The 25,611-nt window shown below is 48.2% G+C and overlaps 5 protein-coding genes across 5 annotated transcripts; 1 reads left to right on the top strand and 4 right to left on the bottom strand.

Annotated features, from left to right (window-relative positions):
• Positions 1-6,076: 6,076 nt before the first annotated feature.
• On the bottom strand, positions 6,077-11,792 carry NCU06281 (P-type ATPase). The gene is made up of 2 exons (XM_956641.3): positions 7,316-11,792; positions 6,077-7,228 (listed from the first exon to the last, which is right to left on the bottom strand). Exons 1-2 carry the CDS (start codon positions 11,152-11,154, stop codon positions 6,607-6,609), a joined length of 4,461 nt encoding a protein of 1,486 aa, XP_961734.3. The 5' UTR covers positions 11,155-11,792; the 3' UTR covers positions 6,077-6,606.
• NCU06282 (hypothetical protein) lies at positions 11,791-13,602 on the bottom strand (the record flags this gene model as incomplete). Its single annotated transcript, XM_011395855.1, has 2 exons — positions 11,791-12,843; positions 12,974-13,602. The coding sequence occupies 2 exons, from the start codon at positions 13,600-13,602 to the stop codon at positions 12,015-12,017; spliced, it is 1,458 nt and encodes a 485-aa protein (XP_011394157.1). The 3' UTR covers positions 11,791-12,014.
• A 439-nt stretch (positions 13,603-14,041) lies between these two features.
• Positions 14,042-17,904, bottom strand: NCU06283 (hypothetical protein). Its single transcript, XM_011395856.1, has 4 exons — positions 17,083-17,904; positions 16,189-17,012; positions 14,987-16,119; positions 14,042-14,922 (listed from the first exon to the last, which is right to left on the bottom strand). Exons 1-4 carry the CDS (start codon positions 17,574-17,576, stop codon positions 14,227-14,229), a joined length of 3,147 nt encoding a protein of 1,048 aa, XP_011394158.1. The 5' UTR covers positions 17,577-17,904; the 3' UTR covers positions 14,042-14,226.
• A 201-nt stretch (positions 17,905-18,105) lies between these two features.
• Positions 18,106-21,656, top strand: NCU06284 (vacuolar protein sorting-associated protein 35). Its single transcript, XM_957453.2, has 4 exons — positions 18,106-18,579; positions 18,666-20,865; positions 20,938-21,084; positions 21,162-21,656. The coding sequence occupies exons 1-4, from the start codon at positions 18,446-18,448 to the stop codon at positions 21,324-21,326; spliced, it is 2,646 nt and encodes an 881-aa protein (XP_962546.1). The 5' UTR covers positions 18,106-18,445; the 3' UTR covers positions 21,327-21,656.
• On the bottom strand, positions 21,329-25,588 carry NCU06285 (N-acetylated-alpha-linked acidic dipeptidase 2). The gene is made up of 2 exons (XM_957454.2): positions 22,416-25,588; positions 21,329-22,303 (listed from the first exon to the last, which is right to left on the bottom strand). Exons 1-2 carry the CDS (start codon positions 24,993-24,995, stop codon positions 22,106-22,108), a joined length of 2,778 nt encoding a protein of 925 aa, XP_962547.1. The 5' UTR covers positions 24,996-25,588; the 3' UTR covers positions 21,329-22,105.
• Between the last annotated feature and the right edge of the window lie 23 nt (positions 25,589-25,611).

Genomic DNA, 25,611 nt, shown 5'->3' with positions numbered 1-25,611 from the left:
TAATAATAGTAACGTATAATAATATTACTAATTTAATTAATATAGTAGTTGTTTAGGAGGGATCGTTATATAATAATAGTAATAAACTCTCTAATTCTAAAGAAACTAGCAACGACGAATACCCCCGATTGTTGGGTCGCAACGACGCTATTTGCTCTATATTTTTTACTACCTCTTTTATCGGGGAGGAGGAGTTATTGGGGCTACTTATTATTGGTATTATATCTTTAAATCCTATATTTAATAATATTAATTAGTCATTAATTATTATATTAATTCTAATTGAGGGGGTAGGTCGGGGTAAGCGGGTAATATCCCTATTAAACGACTAACCTATAATTAAAAAGAAGAGAATTACCTTTTTAAACCTATATAATAAAATATTCGTTAATATAAAGCGTAGAGCGAATATATTAAATTATATAAACTTATTTAATACTTAAAAGAATTAAATAAACCTAATACCCATTAATAATAATAGTTAGTACTTTAAAATTTTTAATGATAGTAAAGAATATACCGAGAGGGATAATAGAAATAATAAGGAATTTATACTACTTACTACAATAATATAAGTAACCCTAATAGTATAGCGCTATATAATATTAAATCCCAATTTAATTCCCGGTATTACCTCCGTACCTTTTAACGGTACCCCTTCAACTCTATTATTTAATAAATAAGAAATAAAAGTAATCGAAATTTTTAGGTAATTTATAATCGCCGCTACTACATTACTAAAAAGAATCCTAAGCGTAAGTAATTTATTTATAGCCATTATAGACTTCTAAAAGATATTTAAAGAGTAGTTAGAAAAGGGCAATATAATAAAGTATATTAAGAAATTAGTAAAAGAGCTACTAATTACTAGTATATAAATGAGTTTCAGCGAGGAAATTAAAAAAATATATATAGAGGAGTAGATTAGTAATTCGGAAGCTTATAATTTACGGAGGTTGTAATATATATTAGCTTCTTTATATATTACTTATATAAAGTACTCCCTTATTAATTTTAAATTATATATATATAGAAACTTTACTAAAAGGATATACATCTTCTATTTTATAGAAAATTACTTTATTAGACCCTTCCTATACTAATTATTTTTATTTTTATTAGAGTAAGGGGACTTTAATTATTTTTACTCTTATTAGAGTAAGGGAATTTTGCTATCTTTATTCTTATTAGAGTAAAAGGACCTTACTACTTCTATTCCAATTAAAATAAAGAGACTTTACTTCTTCTATTCCTATTAGAGTAAAGAGGGGATAGTATTAGAATAATAGGAATAAAGTAGTAATTAAAATAATTTCTATCTACGCCTATAAATATCGGGATTCAATTTTAATTAAAGGAAAGAGGACTTAATTTAAACCTAACGTTTATTGCGCTTCGGTTATTAACCTCTATACGTAGGACGCTAGGTAAAATATAATAGTATAATAGGAGCTAGGATTATAATAATATATAGGGCCGTTTCTAAAGGATTTACGACCGGAGTAAGTAAAGCGGTAATATCTCTACTATATACTATATTATTAATATAAACGTTTTTATACTTACTATTCGGAATAATATTAGGAACCGAGAATAGCCTAATATATTTAATAATAAAGTTAGAATTATATTAATTTAAATACTCCTAATTTTGTAGGAGGGGTATACTTTCTATTATATCTACTATAGTATATACGGATACGCCTCTACCGACTATTAAGTATATAATTTATTAGGATATTTCGGGTAAGATAAAAATAGAGTACGGCAATTGGAAATCGATATTTAATATTATAAATATAAATATAATATACTCTATAAAAAAACCTTTAAAGTAAAATAAGAATAAATTTACTTTATTTATAAGCGTAGGGGCACTAAACTTCTTCGGTTTTAAAGGCATTTACTTAATTTAATTAAAGTAATAATTATATTTATTATAGTAAGTATTCTGTAAATAATTCTAATAATCGATATAACCTTATAGTATTTTAAGTAGGGCTTCGTAGAAATATATTACGTTAGCAATAGTATATATATTGGAATAGCTATTAATTAAGTTAATTTATTACTTCTTGTCCTACTTTATTTACTTTTTTAATTAGAGGTTCCGGAGTAGGAATATACTATAGACGGGGTTTTCTATAGACTATATATTTATAGTCTAATTTAATAATTAAAATTATATAACTTCGAATAAGGTATTTATTATAAAGGACGAATTAGATTTATATATATACGAGGGGTTGGTAGGTTGCGTTACTAATATAGACGGTTTAATAAATTCGAACCTAAGCTAATTAAAGTATTAGTAGGGCGTAAAGAAGTAGGCGAAGTTATATTTACTATTATAGATAGTACGGCTAAAACGCTACTATAAATCCGAAATATCCTTAGATTTAACCTAATTATATTGTATAATATATATTATATTAGGGATATCTATTCCTATTCCTAATGCTATTATAGATATAATAATACGATATTAGGATTCGGGGGTAATAAATTAATAGTAGAGGCGATTTTAATTTATAGGGCGGATATATAAGTAGTATACTTAGATAATTAGATATATATTAGATTAATTATAGAGACTACATTTAATTAAGGAACGGATAAAATGCTTCTTCGCTTTACCAATTAAATCCTTATTATCGATATAAATAATTATTTTCGGGATAATACTATTGGAAGTAGGGCCGAGGAGGAATTTAAAACGTTTAAAGTTTTATATTTTAAATTTAGAGATAGAATTAAAGATAATACTAATATTAAACTAATCAATAGAAGTACGAATAATTTAAAGTAAATTTATTAATTATTTAAGTAGATAGAAACCGGTGTATTCTTATATATATATTTCTAATTCTTTAATTAATATAATTATATATTTGAACTATAGGATTAAAAGGGGTAGAGTTTATTAGAATTAATAAAGATTAGAGAAATAGGTACGGAAGTTGTATTATTAGTAAACGGTATAAAGTTCGTTAATAGCGATAAATATTATCCGAATAGCGAATTCTAGAACGCGAAGGAGTTTGAGAAATCGGTAATAGAGGGCTTATTTAGGTTCAAAGAGAATATATATAAAATATTCCGAACGTATATAATCCTATAACGTATTAGTTTAAATATATTAATTACTTATTAAAATAAATAGAATAAATTTATATATTTTATAAAAATCTTAATTAATTAATAGGGGTTTAATACCGGAATATATTATAATAACATCCTTTTATTTTTAACCGAGATAAGTAAGAGGTATAATTTATAATATAATTTACGTAGGAAGAATAACCAATATTACCTAAAGTATAATACTTTTATTAAACTTAATTATAGTAATTAAAATTGTATTACCGTATTAATAAATAATATAATAAATATATTTAACCTACTTAGGGTAAAGCTAATGTAGGGCTTAATTAAACGTTAATTGAACGGTTAGGTTGAATAAAAGTTGAATAATAATATATATAAACCGAGTCTAAAGCTATTTATAATTGTCTAAATTCGTATATTTAATAATTGTAGTAATACATTGCTATATAATTATATTTAGTATAAATAATGTAGTAAGGTCGAAATAGGTTTCAAAATATTAAATAAAAGTAAAAATTTTATCGAAGGTATAATTTACTTAGGCTATTATCTTAATTAAGTTTTAAATAATTTTCTAAATTAAAGTTAGTAGAAATATAATACCTATTTCTTAAATAATAATTATTATAACCAACGAAGGTAACCCCCTAGTAAATAGTTAATAATTAATATAGGTAATAATAGAAAAAAAAAATATTTACGGAAGTTCGTACTTGTACTATATCCAACAAGTAAGCCGTTTCTAAATACGATTTATTATTATTAAGATATTTGTAAGTATTTATAGATTTCTAGTCTTTATTAAGGCCGATTTGTATGTATACAACTGCAGCCGACGACGTTTTTGCACAAAACTATAATAGACCTCCTCTCACAAAAGTTCAAGGAGAGGAGACTTATATAATTGTAGGGTGGGTCCGTTGAAGCTTGTCGTCGGAGGTTATGTGATAGAGACTAGTAATATCCCCCCTAACTTTTTACTATAGTAACGAACATAGTTTCTATTATATTAACCTCCAACGACAAGCTTCAGCGGACCCGCTCTACAATTATATAGGTCTCCTCTCCTCGAACTTTTGTAAGAGGAGGTTTGTTACGGTTTTGCGCCAAAACGCCGTCGGCTGCAGAAACTCCCATATAAACTCCAAATTTTCTTTTTATATTTTCCCTTATAATAAAATAAGGAAAAATAGTAAAAATAAGAATAAAGTATCTAGAGGATGGTCTTTTTAAACTCTTTTTAAAAATAATTTTTTTTTTAAACTCGGACCACCCTTTATAGTAATGCAACCTTAAAGGTAAACCTTCGTCGGCTGCAGTTACTTTTAAGGTTTTAGACACTCCTTATTTTTTACCCTATTAATAATCGTATAACTATAGGAAATATATATTGAGAATAGCCTCGATGAGCCGGTTCTAATAGTATTATTTTTATAAAGTACGGACCACCCCTTGAGGTAATGCAACTTCGAGGGGGTAGTATTTTATTTTTGTTACGCGATAATGTACTTCACAAGTAATGACAACAGAGAATAATAATATGAGCAACTAGTTACTAGACAGAGCAACAGTACGTAACGATTAACGACAGTCTTATTAAAGGAAGCTGAAGACAAGAGCTGTCGCGAGCCTCAACCTGGAACCTCGCACACGACTTCACTGAGTGTGAGCAAGATAGATGTAAGGTTGGTATAATATGAATTAATGATCCGTCAACCTTAACAGAGGTTGACGGGACGAACACTCTTATATAGCAAACTATATGCTCTAGCGAGCATCTACTATGATAAGACAGAGCATCCAGGTATCCACCAAGAATGCCCCATAACAATTTTTTTATTTTTAAATTTCTTTTATTTCTAACTTCAATATTAATGTGTTCAATAAGATATTAATATGAGGAAGATAGCTTTGATGAGGCGGTTCTAATGGTATTATTTTTATAAAGCTCGGACTACCCGTTAAGGTAATGCAGCCTCGAGGGGGTAAAAGCCTTAAATTTCAAAGCCTTGCATCTCAACGAATATTGGTCGTATAAGAAAATTAAGACTACTATTAGATTGAGAATGGAAAGCTCTATATAAATGTAATTTTTACCTACTTATATTAATTTTGCTGGATTTATTATATATATTAATGCTTAGTTATTCTTCTGCAGCCGACGGCTAAAAAACCCAAAACCCGCTCAGACCTGCTACCGCAAAAAGGGTGGGGTAGGGTGGGTTTTGGAGGTGTGGGTCATTGAGAACTGAGACTATAACGAACACGCCCCTATACACATCCTAGGCTGTGTAGCACTCGACGGTATTTATTCGTGCAACCCGCCACACCCGCTTCCACGTTGGGAGTCCTCCTCTCCAACCCCAGATTCTTTGATAAGAAAAGAACCAAATACACACACACACACACACACAAACACACACACACACAAACACATACACCAAATACGCCGCTCTCGTCATAAAAAGATCCTGTCTCATTGGACTCACTCTCCTGACCACATACACCAGCACACAAGCAGTCAGATAACAATAGAGCTCTCATGACACTCAACCTTTGCTACTACACTGCCCGTGTTCCAGTGCGAACAACAGCGGTTGCCTCCCAAAGTAACTTCCGAGCACATACCAACTTTGTCAGCATCGTGCCCGCAAACTTGCCATTGAGTTGCTCGGTTTCTTCATCCTTCGATTCATCCTCCCGGTTGCTGAATCGGCCTGACTGATTGACATCGTCACTGACAACCAGGCTACCAGCCACCATCTGCCATCTACCAGCACAAGTTACTTGATTTAATATTTCCGCTCGTGGGCGTGCAACTGGTTTTCCAACGTTGCTCACGGTTGATGGGTAGAGTGAAGGGAGTGGGTTCCATTGGTTCGTCAGGCTAACTACCTACCTAGGTAGTAACGGTTTACTACCGTGACCCACGGTTAAATACTGCACACCAGAATCCATGCGCCCCATTGCACCTTCAAGGCGCCCAAGGTCAGCCAGGAGGAGAAAAAAAGAAAAACCTTTGGTTCAAGGACAACTTTCTCCGTCCCCGGTTACTCACGAGTCACCGTTGCGGTCGCAGTCATGGGTACTCAGACTCATGCACAGGCACAGGCACAGGCACAGGCACAAGTACACAAACCTCACGGTTCCCATGTCTTGTGTATGGTAGAAGCTGAGAACCAGGCTTTGAGTTGGTTCGTTGTGCCTAGTGCCTGGCATTCGCGTGACTGTTGGTCAGCCATCATTAAGGGAGCTAGGTATGTGGATGACCGTCGGCCCGAGTCCCATCGCCGTCAACGCCCATCATGTTCCACGAAATTGGGCAGTTGGTGTTTCAAATATCGTTTATGAAAGATATGAAATCTATAATATCGTATACGAAAGGGTATCTCGATGCGTATGTATCCAAGAGAAGCAATCCAAAGACCAAACTGTTCCCCACTTACACTCACTGCCTTCCACAAGCCAGACATGCAGAGAGCATTCAACCTTGAAAGCCTATTTCGAGATCTGAAGACTCTCCACCACTGCCGACTCATGCTGTCCCTCGCTGTCCATCGTCGAACTCTCCTCAACCCTGTTCTTCTCATTATCCTCCTCTTCCTTCGATATTTCCTCAGGTTCAGGCCCATCGCACTCATGCCCAACCCTAGCCATCCCCTTCAAGGCCTCTCTAACGGTTTGCTCCCGCTCCAGAGCCTGCCAAAGTTCCACGTCCCACTCCTCCACGTTCCTGCCCTCACCACCTGCTTCATCCCAAGCCCACATGGGCCCTGCTCCCCTCGCTCCTCCTCCTCTCCCGAGTGCAAGGAGTCCCTTCCATGTCTCCCACTGCATCCATTTCCTCCATCCCAGCCTCCATAGTCCGGAAATGATCATGTTCCGCTTGGTGGATTTATAGCCGAGTTCAACAGCGGTGAGCAGGCCGACGGCCGCAAAAAGAGCAACCCACCAGGCTGGATCAGGGCCGAACGAGGAAAAGAACCCACCGCGGACTGCGTAAGGCCAGACACCCGGGGCGTAGGCGCTGGCGAGGAAGATCTGCCAGATCCACCAGCCTGCAAAGGTAATGCCGAATGCGCCAAGGATTATGCCGGTCTTGTGGTGGGTGTCAATGATGCTGTTGTTGGTTGACAGGTTAGTGTCGTGCCTAAAAGAAAGAGAAAAAAGAAAAAGAGTGAGAATGAGTGAGGGAACAAACACGTACAGCAATTTCAAGTTGGTCCAGACAATGGCGACGGTAAAGACCAAATTGCCCACAGCAAACAGACCATTGTCCTTCACCGCAATCCCACCGTAGAGACCCCAACACACCCACCAGACCACCACACCTTGTGCAACAGCCGCCACCATCCATCCCAGATACTTCCGCAGATTCAACCCGCCGTCCCTCTGGCCCCAGACATACAGTTCTGGCACGGCCATCAGCGTTTCTGCGCTCAGGTCCTGCTCCCACACTCCGGGGACGATCACGCACAAACTGGTGAAAAGCGTGTTCAGCACCGTCAAACTCCACGATTCGTAAAGACTGGTGCCTGTATATCCTGTGTAGCGCTGGTACAGCTCGGTGGGCAAATAGAAGAACATCTCCTTCCAAAACGTGGCAACAATGAACTTGGAGGTGCGGGCGTAATTCCATCTTCCGTGTACCAACAGGAGGCGGGCGAGGAAGCGGAACTGTGACACGGCGTAATCAGCAACTCGCGCGGCTTGCAGACCTTCCCGGCCCGAGATGCCTACGCCGACGTGGGCAGCTGAGAGCATCGCCAGATCATTGGCACCATCGCCGATGGCGAGAGTGAGTGGTGGTGTTCGTCTAGGTGTGATCAGATAGGCGAGGAAGCCCTTCTTCTTGGTGGTGCTCGGTTGATGGGAGTGGTTACGGATGGCGGTGACGAGCAAGGCTTTCTGGGCGGGGGAGGCACGACAGCAGATGACCGAGTCAATCGTCGGGATGAGGCTGTAAAAGAGTTCTTTGGCATTCCCGTGCGTTTCCGGCTGATCCAGCGCCGCAAGCGTGTGGCCGTCGATTACTACTACGGTGTGATTGGGAATCGCAGTAGGCATGGTTTCGGCCCGGATGTTTAGCTCGTCGACAATGTCCATAATTTGACCTTCCAAGTTTCCTTTGGTGGCGTCGAGGATATATATGTCAGAAGTAGGACGACAAAGCCGAGCCGAGTGGGCGATGTTGATGGCCGTTTCGCGCTTGTCGCCAGTGAGCATCCATATTTTGATGTTAGCTCGGCGGAGACGCTCGATTGTCTCGGGGACACCTTTCTGAAGTTTGTCTTCGATTGCCGTGGCACCGATGAGGTCCAGGGTCTGTTCGATCAATTCACCTGCCGTTTCGATGCGCTCTTGACGATCGACAAGACTCGTCTCTGCGTCGCGGTAAAGCTTCTTCCATGTGTTGTACTCAGACTCGGACAAGAACCGTTGGGCGAACAGAAGTGTTCGAAGGCCCTCGGTTGCGAAATCATCAATGTGCTTGAAGCATCGAGTGAAGATAGCACCCTCATCGCACACGGAAGGATCGTCAAGGAATGCAAACTTGTCTGACACTGACGCCGCTGCAGCGTCCTCATAAGGCACATCATAGGATGCTGTGCGAACGGTAACCTGGGGCCTGAGGCGATTTTCTGGTGCAGACAGGGACATTCTACCCACCTCAAACGACTTACTACGATTGGTGATTGGGCGCTTGCTAGGTCCAGCAACGCTATTCTGTCTGGCAAGGTGGATGCTGCGGCGGATTGTAAGGCTGGGCCGCCCGCCAAAACTGTTACGTGGTTCTCGAGCCTCACTCCTGCGTTGCATTTCATGCTCAACCTCCAAGCTCTTGCGGACTTCGTTAGCCTTTTGTATTGCCAGTTGTGCCATCCTTAGCCGTGGCAGAATGACGGAGTCGGCGCCCTTGGTTATCAGCCATATCCTTTCATCGGGACATCGCACGATAATGGACATGCGCTTTCGCTTGCTGCTGAACTCTATCACGTCGAGGATTTGGTAGGTGCGCTCCAACTCAGTGCCATCACCCCGCGATATACGGAGCGTGACGGACTGGGAGGACCGTTGGACCACGAGAAACCCAAGCTCTTGAGCGGCCTTGACAAGAGCAAGCTCATCGGGTGAAGCGGCCTGGAACTCAATCTCCCCGTCTCTAATTTCTGGCAAGCAGGTGTGGCAGAGGGCCATAGCAAGAAGATACTGAACTGCCCTCCTCGAAAACGGAGCCTTTGGGCGCAGCCTTATGTACTCAAGTAGATCCTCAGTCGTGACCTCTGGCTGGACATGGTCAGGCCGACCAGTCGACCGCCATTGTGAAGATGACCGGCGCGGGTTCGGTGAACGGACTGACACAGCGGTTGTTGTCTTTGTCAATGCGTTGTCGTTTTCAAAGGTCGGTTCCAACATAACGTTGAGCCCTTTGCCCTTCGTTTCCGTTTGGGTGAGCCCTTGTGCTTCCTGCTCCTTCACAATATCCATCTCATGCAACCATGTCGTTCCGGCGATGCTCATCTTTCGGAACTTCATGACATTCTCAGTCAAAGTCCCTGTCTTGTCCGAAAAGACGTAACCGATCTGCCCTAAATTTTCGAGAATAGTGTTGGTGTTGCACTTGGCTGGCGTGTCGGATACTTTGTCGTACATCTCCAGATCGGAGTTGAGCCACCACATCTGCCCGATTCTGACAATCTCCAAGCTAACATATAGCGCCAAAGGAATGATATTGTTGAACTGGATGAAAAATCCGATAATAATATCCTCAAAGTCAACTCCCAGGTGCCTCAAGTACCATGCCTTATGCTCATAAGCATTTTTCCAGAGCAAATAGCCCATGGAACAACCGATGGAAAGGGAGATGACCACAACAACAAGGCTGATGACAATCCTGTTGGCAATTTTCTCCATGGCCGGCTTCTTTGCCTTGGGGTGTCGGTCGGCGTTTCGTCGGAGTTTGCACTCTTCTCCCGTATTGATGACCATACCGATCGCGCATGTTGTGTTGCGTAGCGTGCAGCCTCTGTACACCACTTCATTTAAAGTCAAAGGCAACGTTTCACCGTCCACGGTTACTCTTCCGTCAAACCGATAGAGATCCGGATTGGGATCCTCCACCACGAACTCGGCCTGGCAATTGGCAATGCCTTGTATGGTGTTGCAACGCTGCAGTGCCTTGGATACTTGCTTATTCTTCAGATTCGTCTCTCCGTCTAGAGCCATCGTCTCGATGTAGGCCATGGAATTTTCGCCGTCGGCGTACAGCAGCACGATATCTGCGGGAACATCCTCGTCGCGGGAGAGCTTGATGACATCGCCGACTTTCAAATCCTTCCATTGCGTGGCATGCCATTGATATTCCGAGTCGGGTATAACCTCTTGAACCGCCACTGTGTCCTTATCCTTTGTTCTTCGTAATCCAAACCCAGTCCGCCAGTCCTGTCGGCTGTCGACGTGGCCAGTGGGCCGGAGGACGGTCGCGCTTCTTGCATTTTCCACCTTGTCGAGCCGATGGCGTTTCCAGTCATCGTATCCCTCCTTGACAATAGTGAGAAATACAAAGAACAATAGGGGAATGATGGTTGTGAAGTTTCCGGTGGTACTGACGCCCGGAATGGTTTGAGGAACACCGACGCAGAGGAAGTAGAAGTTGGCCAGGCGCGAGAACTGGAAGAATAACTGCTTCGGGATGAAATCGTAGATGGTGTAGCGGGATGTCCGAATCGTGTTTGGGATATATGCGCTCCCTCGCCGTTCGTCGATCAGGGGTTTGTCATGATGGGGTCGTAATGGAATATGTCGGCCGTGTTTTGAAGGTGGCAGTTCTTTTTCTTGAAATATAAGCTCGAGGACGTATCTCCGATACAGCTGTTGTGTTGAGGCCTTGATAGTCCTGGTCAACGTTGTTGCCGATGTCCCGGTCTTGCGCAAAGGGGCCAAGATGCCGGTTTTACTGAATATGCTGAGGCCCTTTTCGAACGAAGCATTATCGACACTGGCGCCTCCTCCCTCGTCGGCCGTGCTCCTGGTAAAGCTCCTCATGCTGTTGCTTGTCCAAGGGTTCTGAGGCTCATGGCGTCGCTCGTCAACATTTGGAAAGGGTGGTGATTAGGTTGCGCCAGCGCAATTGTTGTTGATATCTCTACGCAGTAGGGTAAGTGTAGAAGTCACGGTCATGTCATCGACTCGAAGGATTGGCGGGCCGATCAGGTCATCACAGGGGCTTAGCTACGGTATATCATGGGCGGTTTGCCTGCTGTCATTGATCGTTGCGGCGATGGTGGTCAGCTTCCCGGCTTAGGTCTTCTGTGGAGCTGGGCGGGCCCTGGGAAGAACCCGAGAAAATCTGTAGCAAGCGGCCCCAGACTGGACCGAGTGCATCAAAAGCAAAGTGGAAGCGAGTTCGGATTGAAACGAGCGACGATGTCGGCAAGAAGCGACTGGAGCGACAAGTACTTTTTAGTTGCGACCGAAGGGAAGGAGGACGGGATAAGTACTGTGTGGTGTCCAGGGCAGTGTTTTGGCCGGAACAGACGGAAATCGAAATTAATGACGAAAGTCAGGAACAGAAGGTGGGATGAAGATGATAGACGGCAGCCCAGGCAAAAAGAGGGAAGGCGCCAAGATGGACATTGAATCCTGTTTCGGATCCTTGTCCGTTTCGTGCATAGTGTAGTGTACTGCGGTAGTACCTCTAGGTCTCCAGCGCCACGCGCCCCTGCCGTGGTGGATACGTTAACGGGAAATCTGCGCCGAGCAGTGAGTGAGGAGACCTACTGTACAAGCTCGGAACCCCCGCATTTCGGAATTTGCCATTGCCCTGGTTTCTGGTCCCCGAGTTCGACTTCGACTTGCCCCGGTCCGTCTCTTCTTGCTCAAACTCCCGTGTCCGTCTTCACCGTTTACCGACTTCTCCTCCTCCCCCGCTCATCCTCTCTTTCGATAACGGCCTCATCTCTCTCCCACAAAAGATATGCCGCTGTCGAAATTGGCCCACCAAGCACGAACCAGCCCAACGCCTTGCCAAATCGCTTAAAACCGCCGACTCCAGCCGCCCAATATTGGTACGCAGCCCAGGTGAGCAGCGCAAAGTTACCGCTGTACACGTCCCACTGCAGAAAGTGCTTTGCCAACGGCGCCAAATACGCAATCCAGATCGGGCTCGCCGTATCGGTAGACGGTGCATTCCATAGGGCCCTAGGGAGAGCCGAACCAATGCTCACCTCCCTCAACATCGTCGAGAGCCACGGATACGAGGCAGCCAAGCTTTCTGGCAAAGCAGTGGGCGGGATCAGCGCAATGGTAAGGAAGGCCAATTGAGCCACTACGCACAGGCTCATCGTGAATTGATACACCGGGCTTGCGCCGGCCGCTTTCCCCCGATTTGTGACTCTGCTGCTGTTTCTCCCCTCTGCTCCAGCACCAGAAGAGCCACACAAGCTCTTGAGGAAGAAAATCAGGTTAGCCTGCAGAATGGGAAACACCTGCCAGGTAGCTATCCAATTCTGGTGCTCAGCTTGCGGCATGCTTGGTAATCCCATCATGAACGCCGGAACAATGAAGGCCATTGTGACGCACACTGGTAGCATGGCCATCTCCCGTCCGTCGACGACCAGCGCGTCCACGTCGCTGCCACTTGCTACGGGCGATGTAACCAAGTAGATGATGAAGTAAATCGGGCCAGCGATGGTGTATGACAATAATTGCATGCCTATACCCCAAAACCCAGTCCTGTAAAACCGTCAGCCATCACTACCCGTCCTTTCCCCCTTTCAACACAAGTCATCCACAACTCCTCTATCACGAACAGTCACCAAACCACTAGCAAAGGTAAAAAAAAAAAAAAAAAAAATCAACTCACCAACCAACAACCCTCCCCTGATTGCCCCTCCTCGCCCCCTCTACACTCACCAACGCCCAAGCACCCGCAAACTGCACCATAGCCATCCAAAGCGGCACATCCACGTCCCACGTCCTTCCCCGCTGCATCCCCTCCTTTCCCTTAACCAAGCCCTCCAGCCACGGCCCTTCCCACGTCTCCTCCTCCCACGTGGTTCCCTCCACCGGGCCCCCAGCATCCAACCAAGCAGCAAAAAACGTCACCAGCGTAACCAAAACTTGATCCACCGCCTTCACCCCCGTGAATTCTTCCTTTGGCTCGTACCCCCGCACGACCGAAGGGTCGGTTTTGATGCGTGTGAGCGCGGCAAAGAAGCCATTGGTAAAACCCGTGATCATGCCGCCGTAGGCGCCCGTCGAAAGAAAGAGGAGGAGTAGACAGATGGCGAGGGCTTTGCCGGCGAAGCCCAGGAACCCCGAGGAACGCCGCATTTGGAGTTGGGCTATTAATGACGTGCGGCGGGGGCGGGTGTCGGGACTGGGAGTTCCTCTTCCGTGGGCGTTGGCCCAGGTGCTGGGGGCTAGACCGGCTGAGGGGGGAGGGGAGGGGGAGGGGGAGGGGGAGGGAGGTTTGTTTTTCTTGTTTGCCATATTTATATGATTTGAAATAGAAGGAGGAAACGATAGGAAAGAGAGAGAAAAGAGTTGAGGAGAGAAGTCCAAGTTGGTGCTGTAGGATAGGTATTTAGAGCCCAACTAGCTTGGCAACGTGTTGGTCCAAGACCCACTTCATTTGGGCCCCTTGTTCCTCGGATGGGACCGACCACGTCTTGACTATCCATCGTCAAGTTCACTTACACTCCACTACTCGTATGATGTTTGGCTCGAGACATCGAGTCAACTTCCCTAGGCGTTTTCAAGCTGTAAATAGGTATGCTTTTGTCAAAAGCAAGTACACCATACGGGAGCTTGTGTCAAAGCCAAAGAGCCCAAGGGATTGCCATGTCTCTAACTGTGGGGTGAAACTGCATAGGCATTGTTTAGGGCTTATTAGTAGAGTCTAACGAAAATCATCCAAATAACCAAAAACATCGTAACTTAAGTCCATTATGCTGTTATTTGCTACTTGGTAATTGTGTAAATCAATCGCTGTTCCCAAGATACCCCTTACCAATTATATTGCTGATCCGGCGAAAGATATCCGAAAACATATGCAAAGAGTTATGCAACACAACCCAAATACCGCCAAAGTGCGCCACCCTATCATTACCATGATTACTTTGTCTTCTTCGGGAGACCCTTACCCTCATTCTTCGACTCGTCGTTTGCCTCAGCACTCAGAACGATCTTCTTGCCCTCCGGATCCAGCGTAAACTTCCTCGTCACCACCACCTCATGTCTCTCCATGAACCTTCCCCCCATGTACTCTGGGTCCTCTCTGTTCATCAACCTCTTCAACAAGTCCGTTGTATCATGCGAGAACGGTTCCCCTTCCAGTTTGTGAACGATCCTGAATACAGAATTGTCTGATTCCTCCTTTGCACCTCTGTTCTTTAGGTGCGCAATGACGCTAACAATTTTCTGAATTCTTTTGACGAACGGCAATAGTTGGGGATGCATATCCGGTGGGAACGGGGGCGGAGCCTCGGAGCCGGGGGGTATAGGCTGCTCGGTAGCAAGGGTCTCGGCCTCGGCGTTGTACAACCGGACTGTGTGCACAAGGGCCTCCACGCAGATGTGGAGGGGAGTCAGGTCGAGACAGCCGCGGAGGATGCCCTGGTTGGGATCTGCTCCGTTGTTGAGTAAAATGTGCGTTGTGTCCCAGTGTCCGTTCATGATCGTATCAGTCAGAAGACTGGACGACGGCTTTACGAGCATGTAACCCCTTTGGACTTGGAGATGGGTATGTCTTGCAAGGGGGTGACGTTTGAGAATTGCTTTTACGACACCGGTGTGTCCCTCGTGACAGGCCTAAGTTGTGCAGGAGGTTAGTGATCGGGACTGCGAAGACTACCTATAAATATACGCAACTTACCGCTTCAAGAGCAGAGAATCCAAAGAGATGCGGCGTGTAACGGTTCCGAGCCCCCCTTTTGGGAAGAGATGGGTCCAATGAGTGCTGATTGCTGGTATCACTATCGGTAAACCCTAAAGGCGCACCCTGGAGCTTCATGAGCTCACGGACGACGAATTGGGAGAGCTTGGCTCCGGGAGGCGGGCGAAGAAAGTCTTCTTGAACTGCCAAGTGATCTTGCAATACTCTGGTGGTGTCTGAAGGACTCCGGAATGACTCGTGTGGATCAGCCGCTGTACAGTCCATCAGAGCTTCGACCAGCTTCCTGTAGCCGCCCGCTGCAGCCTCCGCCAAGGGCGTTAAAAGACACCCATTGACAGCGTTCGCGGAACAACCTCTGGTTATAAGCAGGCCTGCGGATCCCCAGTCGCCGTTGCTACAAGCCAGATGAAGTAGCGTCGGCTTGGTGCTGAGACAGTGAAGTCTCCCAGTGACGTCGATATCGTTGTCAGCGAGCAATTGAGAGACCAAAGGCAACGCTGATTCTTTACTATGAGTCAAGGTCATGGCCAGCATCGCTTCTCGAGTGAAGACGCCGCTGAGTGTCCTAACCACGCTTGGGAAATAGTCCCGCAGTTGAAGTTCCATATTCCTTCCTCCAAGGTAAAACAGACACGACATGTTCTCCGGGTGGCCTGTCTTGATGAGCTGCTTAACAATCGAGCAGAGTCTGGAATCGTCAAAGGCATAGCCAACGTTGGAACCAAAGGTACCTAGGAGTAAGCACAATTGTCTGTGTCCTGGCTTCTTGGAATCCCCATTCTTATCGAGACGAAGGGCAACCTCGGCTGCGTATTGCCAACACCCACGCGCTATGTTTGCTTCAGTACTGTTTTCGAGAATTGTCGACACGGCCAAGTAGTCTGAAGGGTTGTTACGATCGAGAACTCGCTTCAACAAACCGATCAAGTGAGTTTGTTCATACTGATGGGGAGATCGAGGTGATAATCTTCCTACACGTGTACCGTAGCGTAGCAGCAAGATGATTATTTGCTCGATTTCTGGCACCGCAATCATGCCACTGATCATCTCCAGGGCCGTGATTTGACCAATTCGACTGGGAAGGTTTGGGTCCGCCCCGGCTTCCAAGAGCGCTGTGAACCAAGTTAATACATGCCCATCAGAAAGCGGAGCACTGAGATGTAATGGTGATGTAAACCTACTTTCAACGGCAGCGAATCCACCGTGTAGAGCAGCCTTGCACAACGGTGTCATTCCAAGCGCATCTGGCTTGTCAACAACAGCGCCTCCCTCCGAGATAAGTATTCGGACCTCAGCCGCGAGCCCTCGTTCAGCTGCTCTTGCCAAAGCGGTGTCACCAGCTCGACTGACGGGTTCGTTAACCTTGCCATTGTGCTGGATGAATACTCTGATAAAGTTCTGCCGTTCGATTTTCCAGCGCGCCTTGCCGCCTGGACGCCACACAACGCCGGCCTGCTTCGCTCGTCTATATGTGGCTCCCAGGGCAGTGTACACGTATGAGGCGTTGGTTTGCCGGTGTTCGGGCAACACGTCTTCTTGGAGAAGTTGTTGACGTTCCTGCTCTGTCGGGTCCCGACGTTGAAGGTTTGCTCCGAATTGCACAAATTCACTAGCTACCGTAAAATTTCCCAAGGCGCATGCCATCAAAAGGGGCGACATGGCCCTACTACCCCATGGAGTATCTAGCGGAACCCCAAGGTCCATCAGGTAGAGACAGATGTCGCGAACATATTCACGACGCGGACACAGCGCGAGGTAGTGCATCGCAGAGTTGAGACGAGCATCGGTTGCATTGGGGGCCGGCGGACGACCTACATCTACCCTCTGCCCGGGGGTCAACAAAGGACCATGATTCAGCTCACGGTATCGTTTCGCGAGACGCTGTACGACCTTTAGACAACCGTTCGCAGCGGCACTTTGGAGTGCAGTGATATGGGGGCCACCTTCACACACCACCAAGGGCGCACCCCGGTCGATAAGGAGCAGCGCGATCTCTTCATTCTTACTGTTGTGAAGCATTGTTCAGAACCAGCGAGATTGGGGAGCATGCCAAACGGTAAGGGCTCGAGACTTACCTGCATATTGCGTAGTGAAGAGGATACCAAGCCGGGACATTGGGAAAATCGTGGCCCTCGAAGCCCTCGAAGATACTTTGCAAGTCAATGCAGTTGCAGAGCCGGTACGACGATATGTCTTGGCGTGCTCCAACATTCAAGAGATAGGTGACAACATCAAGATGACCATGATACGATGCGCGAGCAAGCGGAGTAGCCATTAGCGGCCAGCGGCGGTCTGGCGGCACAAGCGGACGAAGGATGGGCATGCTGACGAGTTCGGACTTTTCCTTCTCATCGAGGGATCGCGATAGCGCGGTTTTCATGACCAAGCAGCTGCCATTATCGGCGGCCCAACGCACAGCCTCCTGCTTGCCTCTGACATTGTATAATGTGTCAGTCAAGACAGCGTGACAAGATCTGGAGACACGGATCAGAGAGGCCAAGTCTCTGCGATCGAGACGTTCTCCAATGTCCAGGAGAAGTTCGGCCGGCAAGGTGTTGAGGGCGGTCATGTTGTTGACCACGGGGGTGACGACCAGAGTATAAGTGAGCAGCAAAGAAACCCGTTTGAAGAAATAAATGGTCTTGATAGGTAGGTTCTGTATCCAAGCGCCCACTGGCGTTCAGCAAACACAGTTCGTTAGTGGAAGCTGGAAGTCGAAGGTAGAGCCACTTGGTCCAATATTGTGTCGCTCGTTGTACCCCAGAATCCAGGCGTCAAGACTGGATTGGAGAGTAAAACAGCCGAACAAAAAGAACGGACTCGGGCAGTCGGACATTAGATAAGGAGGATGAACGGGGATAATCTACGTCGACGAAGATGGTGATGGGAGGTACAGTTGTTTTGGGTTGTAAGAGTGAACCCGTCTGGGTGCGACTGGTGTCTCCAGATATGCTTGCTACCCCTAACCCTTATGTCTGTGTCATCCAAGTACCACATATGGAGAATCTTACGTAATCAAGAGCTTCAGCTGGGCTTGGTGGGCAGCCAGGGGCAGCTTCATGTTTGGCTATGCTAGTTCCACTAACAGCTCACACCCTGCAACATATGGATACTCCCCGCCGACCTGTTAGCTGTTACAGGCAGCTCATGCGAAGTGCCTTTGGAACTCTACCTACAACAGCCCCAGACAGCCCAGCTCAGCTACTATGTACGGCTCTCTCTCCTCGAGCGTCGTCATTCCGCGCCTCTGAACAACATCCCCGACATTCACTACATTCTACTGCGCCATCCCCGTTCCCTTCACCATCACAAGATTAATGCTCGTATGGTCCCGCGCTTTCTAGCCACCTCGAACACAACAGCCGTTGGATCAAACACGACGCCAAAGACATCCACCCTCACGCATCGTAGGAGCGCTACAAGCAGCAAAGAAGCGACATGTCGACCCCCGCGCCGCCTGAGGACCAGGCCCGCCTCCTCGAAGATGCCTTGATCGCCGTGCGCCAGCAAAGCACCCTCATGCGCAAATGTCTCGACACCCCCGGAAAGCTCATGGATGCTCTCAAGTGCTGGTATGTCCCCAAAGGAGCGTGTCACGGCATGGCCCGATATGCGCTGGTGCTGGTGCTGACCGTCGACCACCCTCGACATCCTATAGCTCCACCCTTGTCTCGGAGCTTCGAACCAGCAGTCTGGGCCCCAAACAGTACTACGAGCTCTACATGGCTGTCTTCGATGCTCTCCGGTACCTCTCCGTCCACTTGCGCGAGAATCACCCCGTTAACCACCTCGCCGACCTCTACGAACTCGTTCAGTATGCCGGCAACATCATACCCCGCCTTTACCTCATGATCACGGTCGGCACCGCCTACATGTCCATCGACGGCGCTCCCGTCAAGGAGTTGATGAAGGACATGATGGACATGAGCCGTGGTGTCCAGCACCCTGTTCGCGGTTTGTTTCTGCGCTACTACCTCTCCGGACAGGCACGCGACTATCTCCCGACTGGCGACTCCGAAGGCCCGGAGGGCAACCTGCAGGACTCGATCAACTTCATCCTGACCAATTTCGTTGAGATGAACAAGCTCTGGGTTCGGTTACAACATCAAGGACACTCAAGAGAGAGAGACCAGCGGACACAGGAGAGGAAAGAGCTGCAATTGCTTGTAGGAAACAACATTGTCCGTTTAAGCCAGCTGGTGGATCTGCCGACATACAAAAATGGCATTCTGGCCCCCCTGCTGGAGCAGGTTGTGCAGTGTCGGGATGTCCTGGCGCAGGAATATCTGCTTGAGGTCATCACTCAGGTATTCCCTGACGAGTTCCATCTTCACACCCTCGATCAGTTCCTCGCCGCTGTGTCCAGGTTAAACCCCCACGTTAACGTAAAGGGAATTGTTATTGGCCTGATGGACAGGCTATCCGACTACGCCGAGCGAGAGGCGCAGAATGAAGAAGGCGAGGATAGGGGCCAGTTGGAGGAAGAAGCACTCGCGAACCTGCTGGAAAGGGTGAAACTCGTAAAATCGGCTGCGGAAACCGAAGAAGCGAGCGCGCCGACACCCGAAGCCCCTGAAAATGGGGAGCATGCAGAAACTGATGTGGGCTCGACCGATGAGCCTCTGAACGCCGAACCATCAGTAGCAGAGACCGAGGCTACCGTGACAAATGGAGATGAAGTCGAACCAGCCAAGAAGCACAGGGGCATTCCCGAGAACGTGCCCCTATACGAAATCTTTTTCGGGCAGGTCAAGAACCTTGTGCAGGCGCAACATCTTCCGATCCAGGACACCATCGCGCTGTGTGTATCCCTTACGACCCTAGCCCTCAACATCTATCCTGAAAGGCTAGATTATGTCGACCAGATCCTCGACTACGCCCACTCAAAGGTAAAAGAGCACGCCAACAGTGCCGATTTGCATGCGCCACCAGCGCAGCAGAGTATCCTGGCCTTGCTTCAGGCACCTCTCAAGAGGTATGTGTCGATATTTACGGCACTCGCCCTACCTACATACGTTCCTCTGTTCCAATCACAAACCTATCCTACGCGGCGGGCTGTTGCTGGCGAAGTGGCCAGACACCTAATCAAGAACCAAACCCACATCACCACCACGGCCAACCTCGAGAATGTCCTGGAGGTGCTCAAGGTCCTCATCAAAGAAGGGTCGCAAGCGCCGTCTGGCTACCCCGGTGTCGTGCAGCAGCGCGGCCGTGCCCTGGAGACAGACGAGACTTTGGAGGAACAGGGCTGGCTGGCCCGCCTTGTCCACCTCCTCCAGGCGGAGGATAACGACACCCAATTCCGCCTCCTGCAGATGACAAGGAAGGCCTACGCCGAGGGCAACGAGCGGATCCGGACCACGACGCCGCCTCTCATCACCGCCGGCCTCAAGCTCGCCCGACGCTACAAGGCTCGCGAGCACTACGACGATAACTGGCAGTCGCAGTGCTCCGCGCTCTTCAAGTTCCTCCACTCGGCCATCTCGACCCTCTACACGCGCGTCAACGGCGCCGGCGCCGCCGAGCTATCCCTGCGCCTCTTTTGCTCGTGCGGTCAGATGGCCGACAAGACCGAGTTCGAGGAGGTGGCGTACGAGTTCTTTGCGCAGGCCTTTACGGTGTATGAGGAGGCGATCAGCGACTCCAAGGCGCAGTTCCAGGCCGTTTGCGCGATTGCCAGCGCTCTGCACCGCACACGCAACTTTGGAAAGGAGAACTACGACACGCTCATCACCAAGTGCGCGCAGCACGCAAGCAAGCTGTTGAGGAAGCCGGATCAGTGCCGGGCTGTCTATCTGGCCAGTCATTTGTGGTGGGCGACTCCTATTGCTAGTAACGGGGAGACCGAGGAGACCGAGGTTAGTAATAGCATTTCTCCGTTCCTTTTTGTTTTGCGAGGTTGTGCAGAATTCTAACATGATATGCAATAGCTTTACCGAGACGGCAAGCGTGTTCTCGAATGCCTGCAGCGTGCCCTTCGTGTTGCAGATTCGTGCATGGAGACTGCCACCTCCATTGAGTTGTTTGTCGAAATCTTGGACAGATACGTGTACTACTTTGACCAAAAGAATGAATCGGTAGGTCATCACTTACAACCCCATTCGCCCCGTCAGATAAAGCCATGCCGTCTAACTATCTTTTCTTCATCTTGTAGGTTACTACAAAGTACCTCAACGGCCTTATCGAGCTTATACACTCCAACCTGGCCGGTAACCAGCAAGACTCGGCCTCGGTCGAGGCCAGCCGGAAGCACTTTATGCAGACCTTGGAGATTATCAGGAGCAAGGAGTACGAGGGCATCGTGCTTACTCCCAAGTAAGCAGTAAGCAACAGATTTTTTTTGAGTCTTGTTGTTATTGTAACAAAAGCCCAACGGCGGACGGAAAACGAGATGAGATGTGACGAGATGCGACACCAGATGAGCGATGATGATGCAGTTACATGATGGATGGACAGGACAGGACAGGACAGGACAGGAAACCCAAACCCCCCTATGACACGATAGCCATAACCAACCCACCGTACGTAGATATGTAATGACGGAGAGCAAGGCGTTGAGAGCCGCAGTTCAGTGTACATTTCGGGGACTACAATCAGCTCTATGAATGCCGGTTCTGAGCTCGATTAGCGATCATTTCGCCTTGTGAGGTTTTCCTAGAATCGTGCTATGGTGGCAAGCTTCATAGCGACGGTGATATTTAGGCGCCACACAAAAGAGATAGGTTGAAAAGGAAGGATGTGACAACAAGGGAAACAACCCGCCAACTGCGCCATGCGATGCAAAACATCGAAGGGTAAAGAGAGTATAGACCGGAGCACTTGCTTGTGGCGACGATGCTCGCTTTATTTTCGGACAAGTTCCCTTTCCCAAACAACACGCTGCCTCATGCACCCATCCACCCACGGGAATCGTCTTCTATAGGACAAACAAAAGGTAAGAAGGTATGAATAAATGTACAGACAGCAGTAACGAGCTGGTTCTACGTAATAACTGGAAAATATGTACCCAAAAACCAAAGAAAACGACAAGAAACGCTTTGAGAACAAATGGAAGGAAAAGTACATCAAGCAGCATAGCCATGTCAATAAAGGTTTTCTCTATCCTCCCAGAGTCCCCTCCGCCAAGTTCGCCGCCGCCCGTTTGATAATGCCGGCAACCTTGGCGATGGTGCGGTTGGCCAGACCCCAGTCTCCGGAGTCGACGGTGTCGCGGATTGAAGGGAAGTAGGCTTCGTCGTAGCCGGACCAGAGTTGAGGGCCGAAGAGGACGTGTTTGAATTGGGTGCGGTTTGGGATCTGTAATAGGTAAAAGGGGAGTTAGCATTTTAGGAGGGAAGAAAGGGGACGAGGAGATAATGGGAGAGGATAGTACAGCAGGGGCAAAGAGAAGGGAGAGGAAAAGACTTACACCCTCAGGATCCAACAAATCCGTCTCAAACCACGCCATCTTCGAATTAAACTCGCACCTCTTCCTGCCCCATCCCGAAGGCTCCCATCCACCGCTCGCGATTACACTCGACTGCCACTCATGCTCCCATGCCACGAACCGACGCACGGCTTCCATGACCTCATCGCTGGCTTTGATCATGCTGTTGAGCGACGCCGTAAGTTCCTTGGGCACAGCATCCTTCTTTGCGTTCTTGGCCTGATCCTCAACCCAACGGACAATCTCTCCAGTCCAGTCACGGATCTTCTCAGCATAGTGCGCCATATCAAACGGCAAGACGGGACGATCGGTCAGCTCGTACAGGAGAAGAGCAACAACCTGTCCCAGCATCGTGTGGTGGACAAAGTCCGGGTCGCCGACCTGTTCCATCCACTCGAATGTGTCGTAGCTGGAGTGGCAAGGGTGGCCCTTGCCATCGAAGTGCAGGTCAATGGAGGACGTGCCGACAATGTCCTGGAAGGCGACATAGTCCGAGCCCGCGCCGAGGCCCTCGAGGTCATTGGCATTTCTGCGCTCCCAGAGCTCTTTTAGCGTGGCGTTCTCATAGGGATCTCTGACTATGTCGAGAATCTGCATCAGGAGGCCCTTGAACACGGGCGAGCCGGCTACGTGTAGGGTGTTACCCGTTACTGCGGTATCGAGGTTGATGTACGCCAGCGCGTCCTTACGCAGCATATCATCATTTTGCTCAACGAATTCGGTCGAGCCGATGAGGTTGTACTCCTCTGCGTCCCAGGACATAAACTGGATAGTCCTGAGCGGACGCCAGCCCATTCTCAACAACTCGCCAAAGACGCGGGCGAGCTCGAGCATGATGGCCGTACCCGAATGGGGGTCAGCGGCGCCCAAAGTCCATGCGTCACGATGGTTACCAATGATGACCTTCTTCTCTTCCTGCTCAATTCCCAGAATACTTCCATATACGTTCCATATGGCCTGCTTCTCGTTTTCGTCTTGTTCGTTCTTGAGCCGGACAATGGGCGAGTTTTCGTGGTCGCCTGTCCACCACTCGTCAACATCAGGAACACCGCCCACCCAGTCTTCCGGCACACGCTGGCCCTTGCCCTTGAGATGCTGCAAAAGGACCTTGGCATCACGCCAGGAAAGAGGAAGAGAGGGGATTTTGACCAGTCCCTTGGTCTGTTCCTTCTTCATTCTTGGCATGTTTTCCCTGCTGCCCCAGCCCGGTGTCAACACATCACCGACGACCCACGACATGAGACTGACGCTGCCACGCTGGACTCCATCAGCAGGCATAAAAGGCCCCTTTGGCGCAGTGTCGCCCTTCTTGAAACCGTCATCGAATGGGTCCGAATAGATGAGACAACCTGCGAAACCTGCGAGCTCAGCAGCCTTGACCTTCAGAGCGCGATCGGCGTGGGGGCCGTAGTAGCGAACAAGAGCGATGGCGCCAGCAGTCTGGATCCCAAGGTCCTTGATGCGCTGGAAGTCCTCGCGCGAGCCGTAGTTGGCATAGATGAGCCGGCCGCGAACATCACCCGTTTTCGAGTGACCGTGAAAAGCCCATGTCTGGTGTCCAGTCAACCCAGATGCCCGGTCATTCTCCTCCAGCTTCGCAGACCATATAGCCTTGCCTTTTCCGTTGTCCGCCTTGTCGTCGATGATTTCCACCGCACGTCCATCGGCTTTGGGATAATTGAGATATACGTGATAGGTGTCGCGCGAAACGTCTTCGAGACCGTATTTACGGAAGAGCAACTCGATATCCTCCATCAGGGCGTAGTCGCCTTCGGTACCAGCCAGGTGAGAGTACGAGGTGAAATGCTGGAGATTGTCCTTGATCTGGTTGGAACTGATGTTGGATTCCAAATATTGCCGGATATCGTTGGGATTGAACATGCCCGAGCCGAGGCGGCGCGACATGTTCCCGAACACATCGGAGACGAATATCAAGTAAACAAAGCCGAGAAGAAGGAACAGGGCGAGGAGGCGCCCAACCAGCAGGAAGAGGGCGGTGCTGCCGAATGTTGGAAAGGCGAATCGACTTCCAGAGCTTGGTTGTTCTTCGTTATTACTGTTGTTCGTGTTACCGTTGGCGGCTGGCGTTGTAGCAGATTCCAGACTGGCGTTCGCGTCGTGTCTCCTGAATCGGGGTAGAGATAATTGTGGTAACCTCCACCCCCACTTCCATCGTGGTAGTGAAAACCGCGCTATGCGCTTGCCCCATATACTTTGCGAACGGTGGTTGGAGTCATCTATTTCCATCTCTTGCATCTCGCGTCGAACGTGATCGGCCTCGGAATCGCTATCATCGTCAGACGAGCCCCACGACTCTCCTTCGTCGTCTGTCTCGACTGTGGGTGGCTGGTAGCCGCGCGGTGGACGTGTTCGGTCATGAGTGCTCGACGATGATGCCGTGCCGCCGAGCAGGGAGTGACCTTCTGTATGATCTGTGGCATCGAGAGGGGAGTGTGGGGCTTCGAAGACGGTATGGCTGCCGGCGCCGGAAGCGATGGCCTCGTCGTAGGTAGGTATGGGGGGTGCGGGCTCGTAGCGGAACTGGCTCTTATCCGGCGCCATTATGAAGGCCGGCGAAGGATCGCGATGGGGTTGAGGGCGGCGGTGGTTCGCATGCGACCCGGTCGGTTCGGAACCAGAGGATAGCGGAATGGGAGTCTAGACGGGGAGTTTCGATGGCCCAAGTCTGGGGAAGGGGGAGACGAGGGGCCAAGAAGTGGATCGGATCGAAATTAGATGTCCGCAGACTTAGAAAGGGGTTCCAGAAGGAGCGTGGGCGTAGGGCAGATTACCCCGTCCTGGTTGAAGGGTGGTGGGAAAAGGAGCGTGATCTAGACACAGATAGAAGTCTAGGTCGAGGTGCCCCGGGATGGCGATAGTGCCCGGTGTCCCTGTTCTGGAAAGACCCAAGAATGATGGGATGTCGCTTGTGGTAGGTCAACGAACGTCGGAGTTCAGCTGTGTCAGAGATGGAGCAAGAGAAGCCCAAATCGTTGAGGGTTCTAAAAATGGTACAATAACGATGTCTCAAGTGACGACTGGGGGAGCGGAACAATACAAGTGAAGCAGCAAGGAAGATTGAGGTGGGTAAATTGCATGCGGGCATCAATGTTGCTGTGACGGAACGGCGTAGGTACCTGTGGACACCTGCCCGCCTGGCTCGGGGGTTTCTCTTGCG

This window comes from Neurospora crassa, linkage group IV, assembly GCF_000182925.2.
Source record: "Neurospora crassa OR74A linkage group IV, whole genome shotgun sequence".
In the NCBI taxonomy this organism is placed as follows: Eukaryota; Fungi; Ascomycota; class Sordariomycetes; order Sordariales; family Sordariaceae; genus Neurospora; species Neurospora crassa.
The sequence above is the reverse complement of the archived record's forward strand: the minus strand, read 5'-3'. Positions and strand labels throughout refer to the sequence as shown.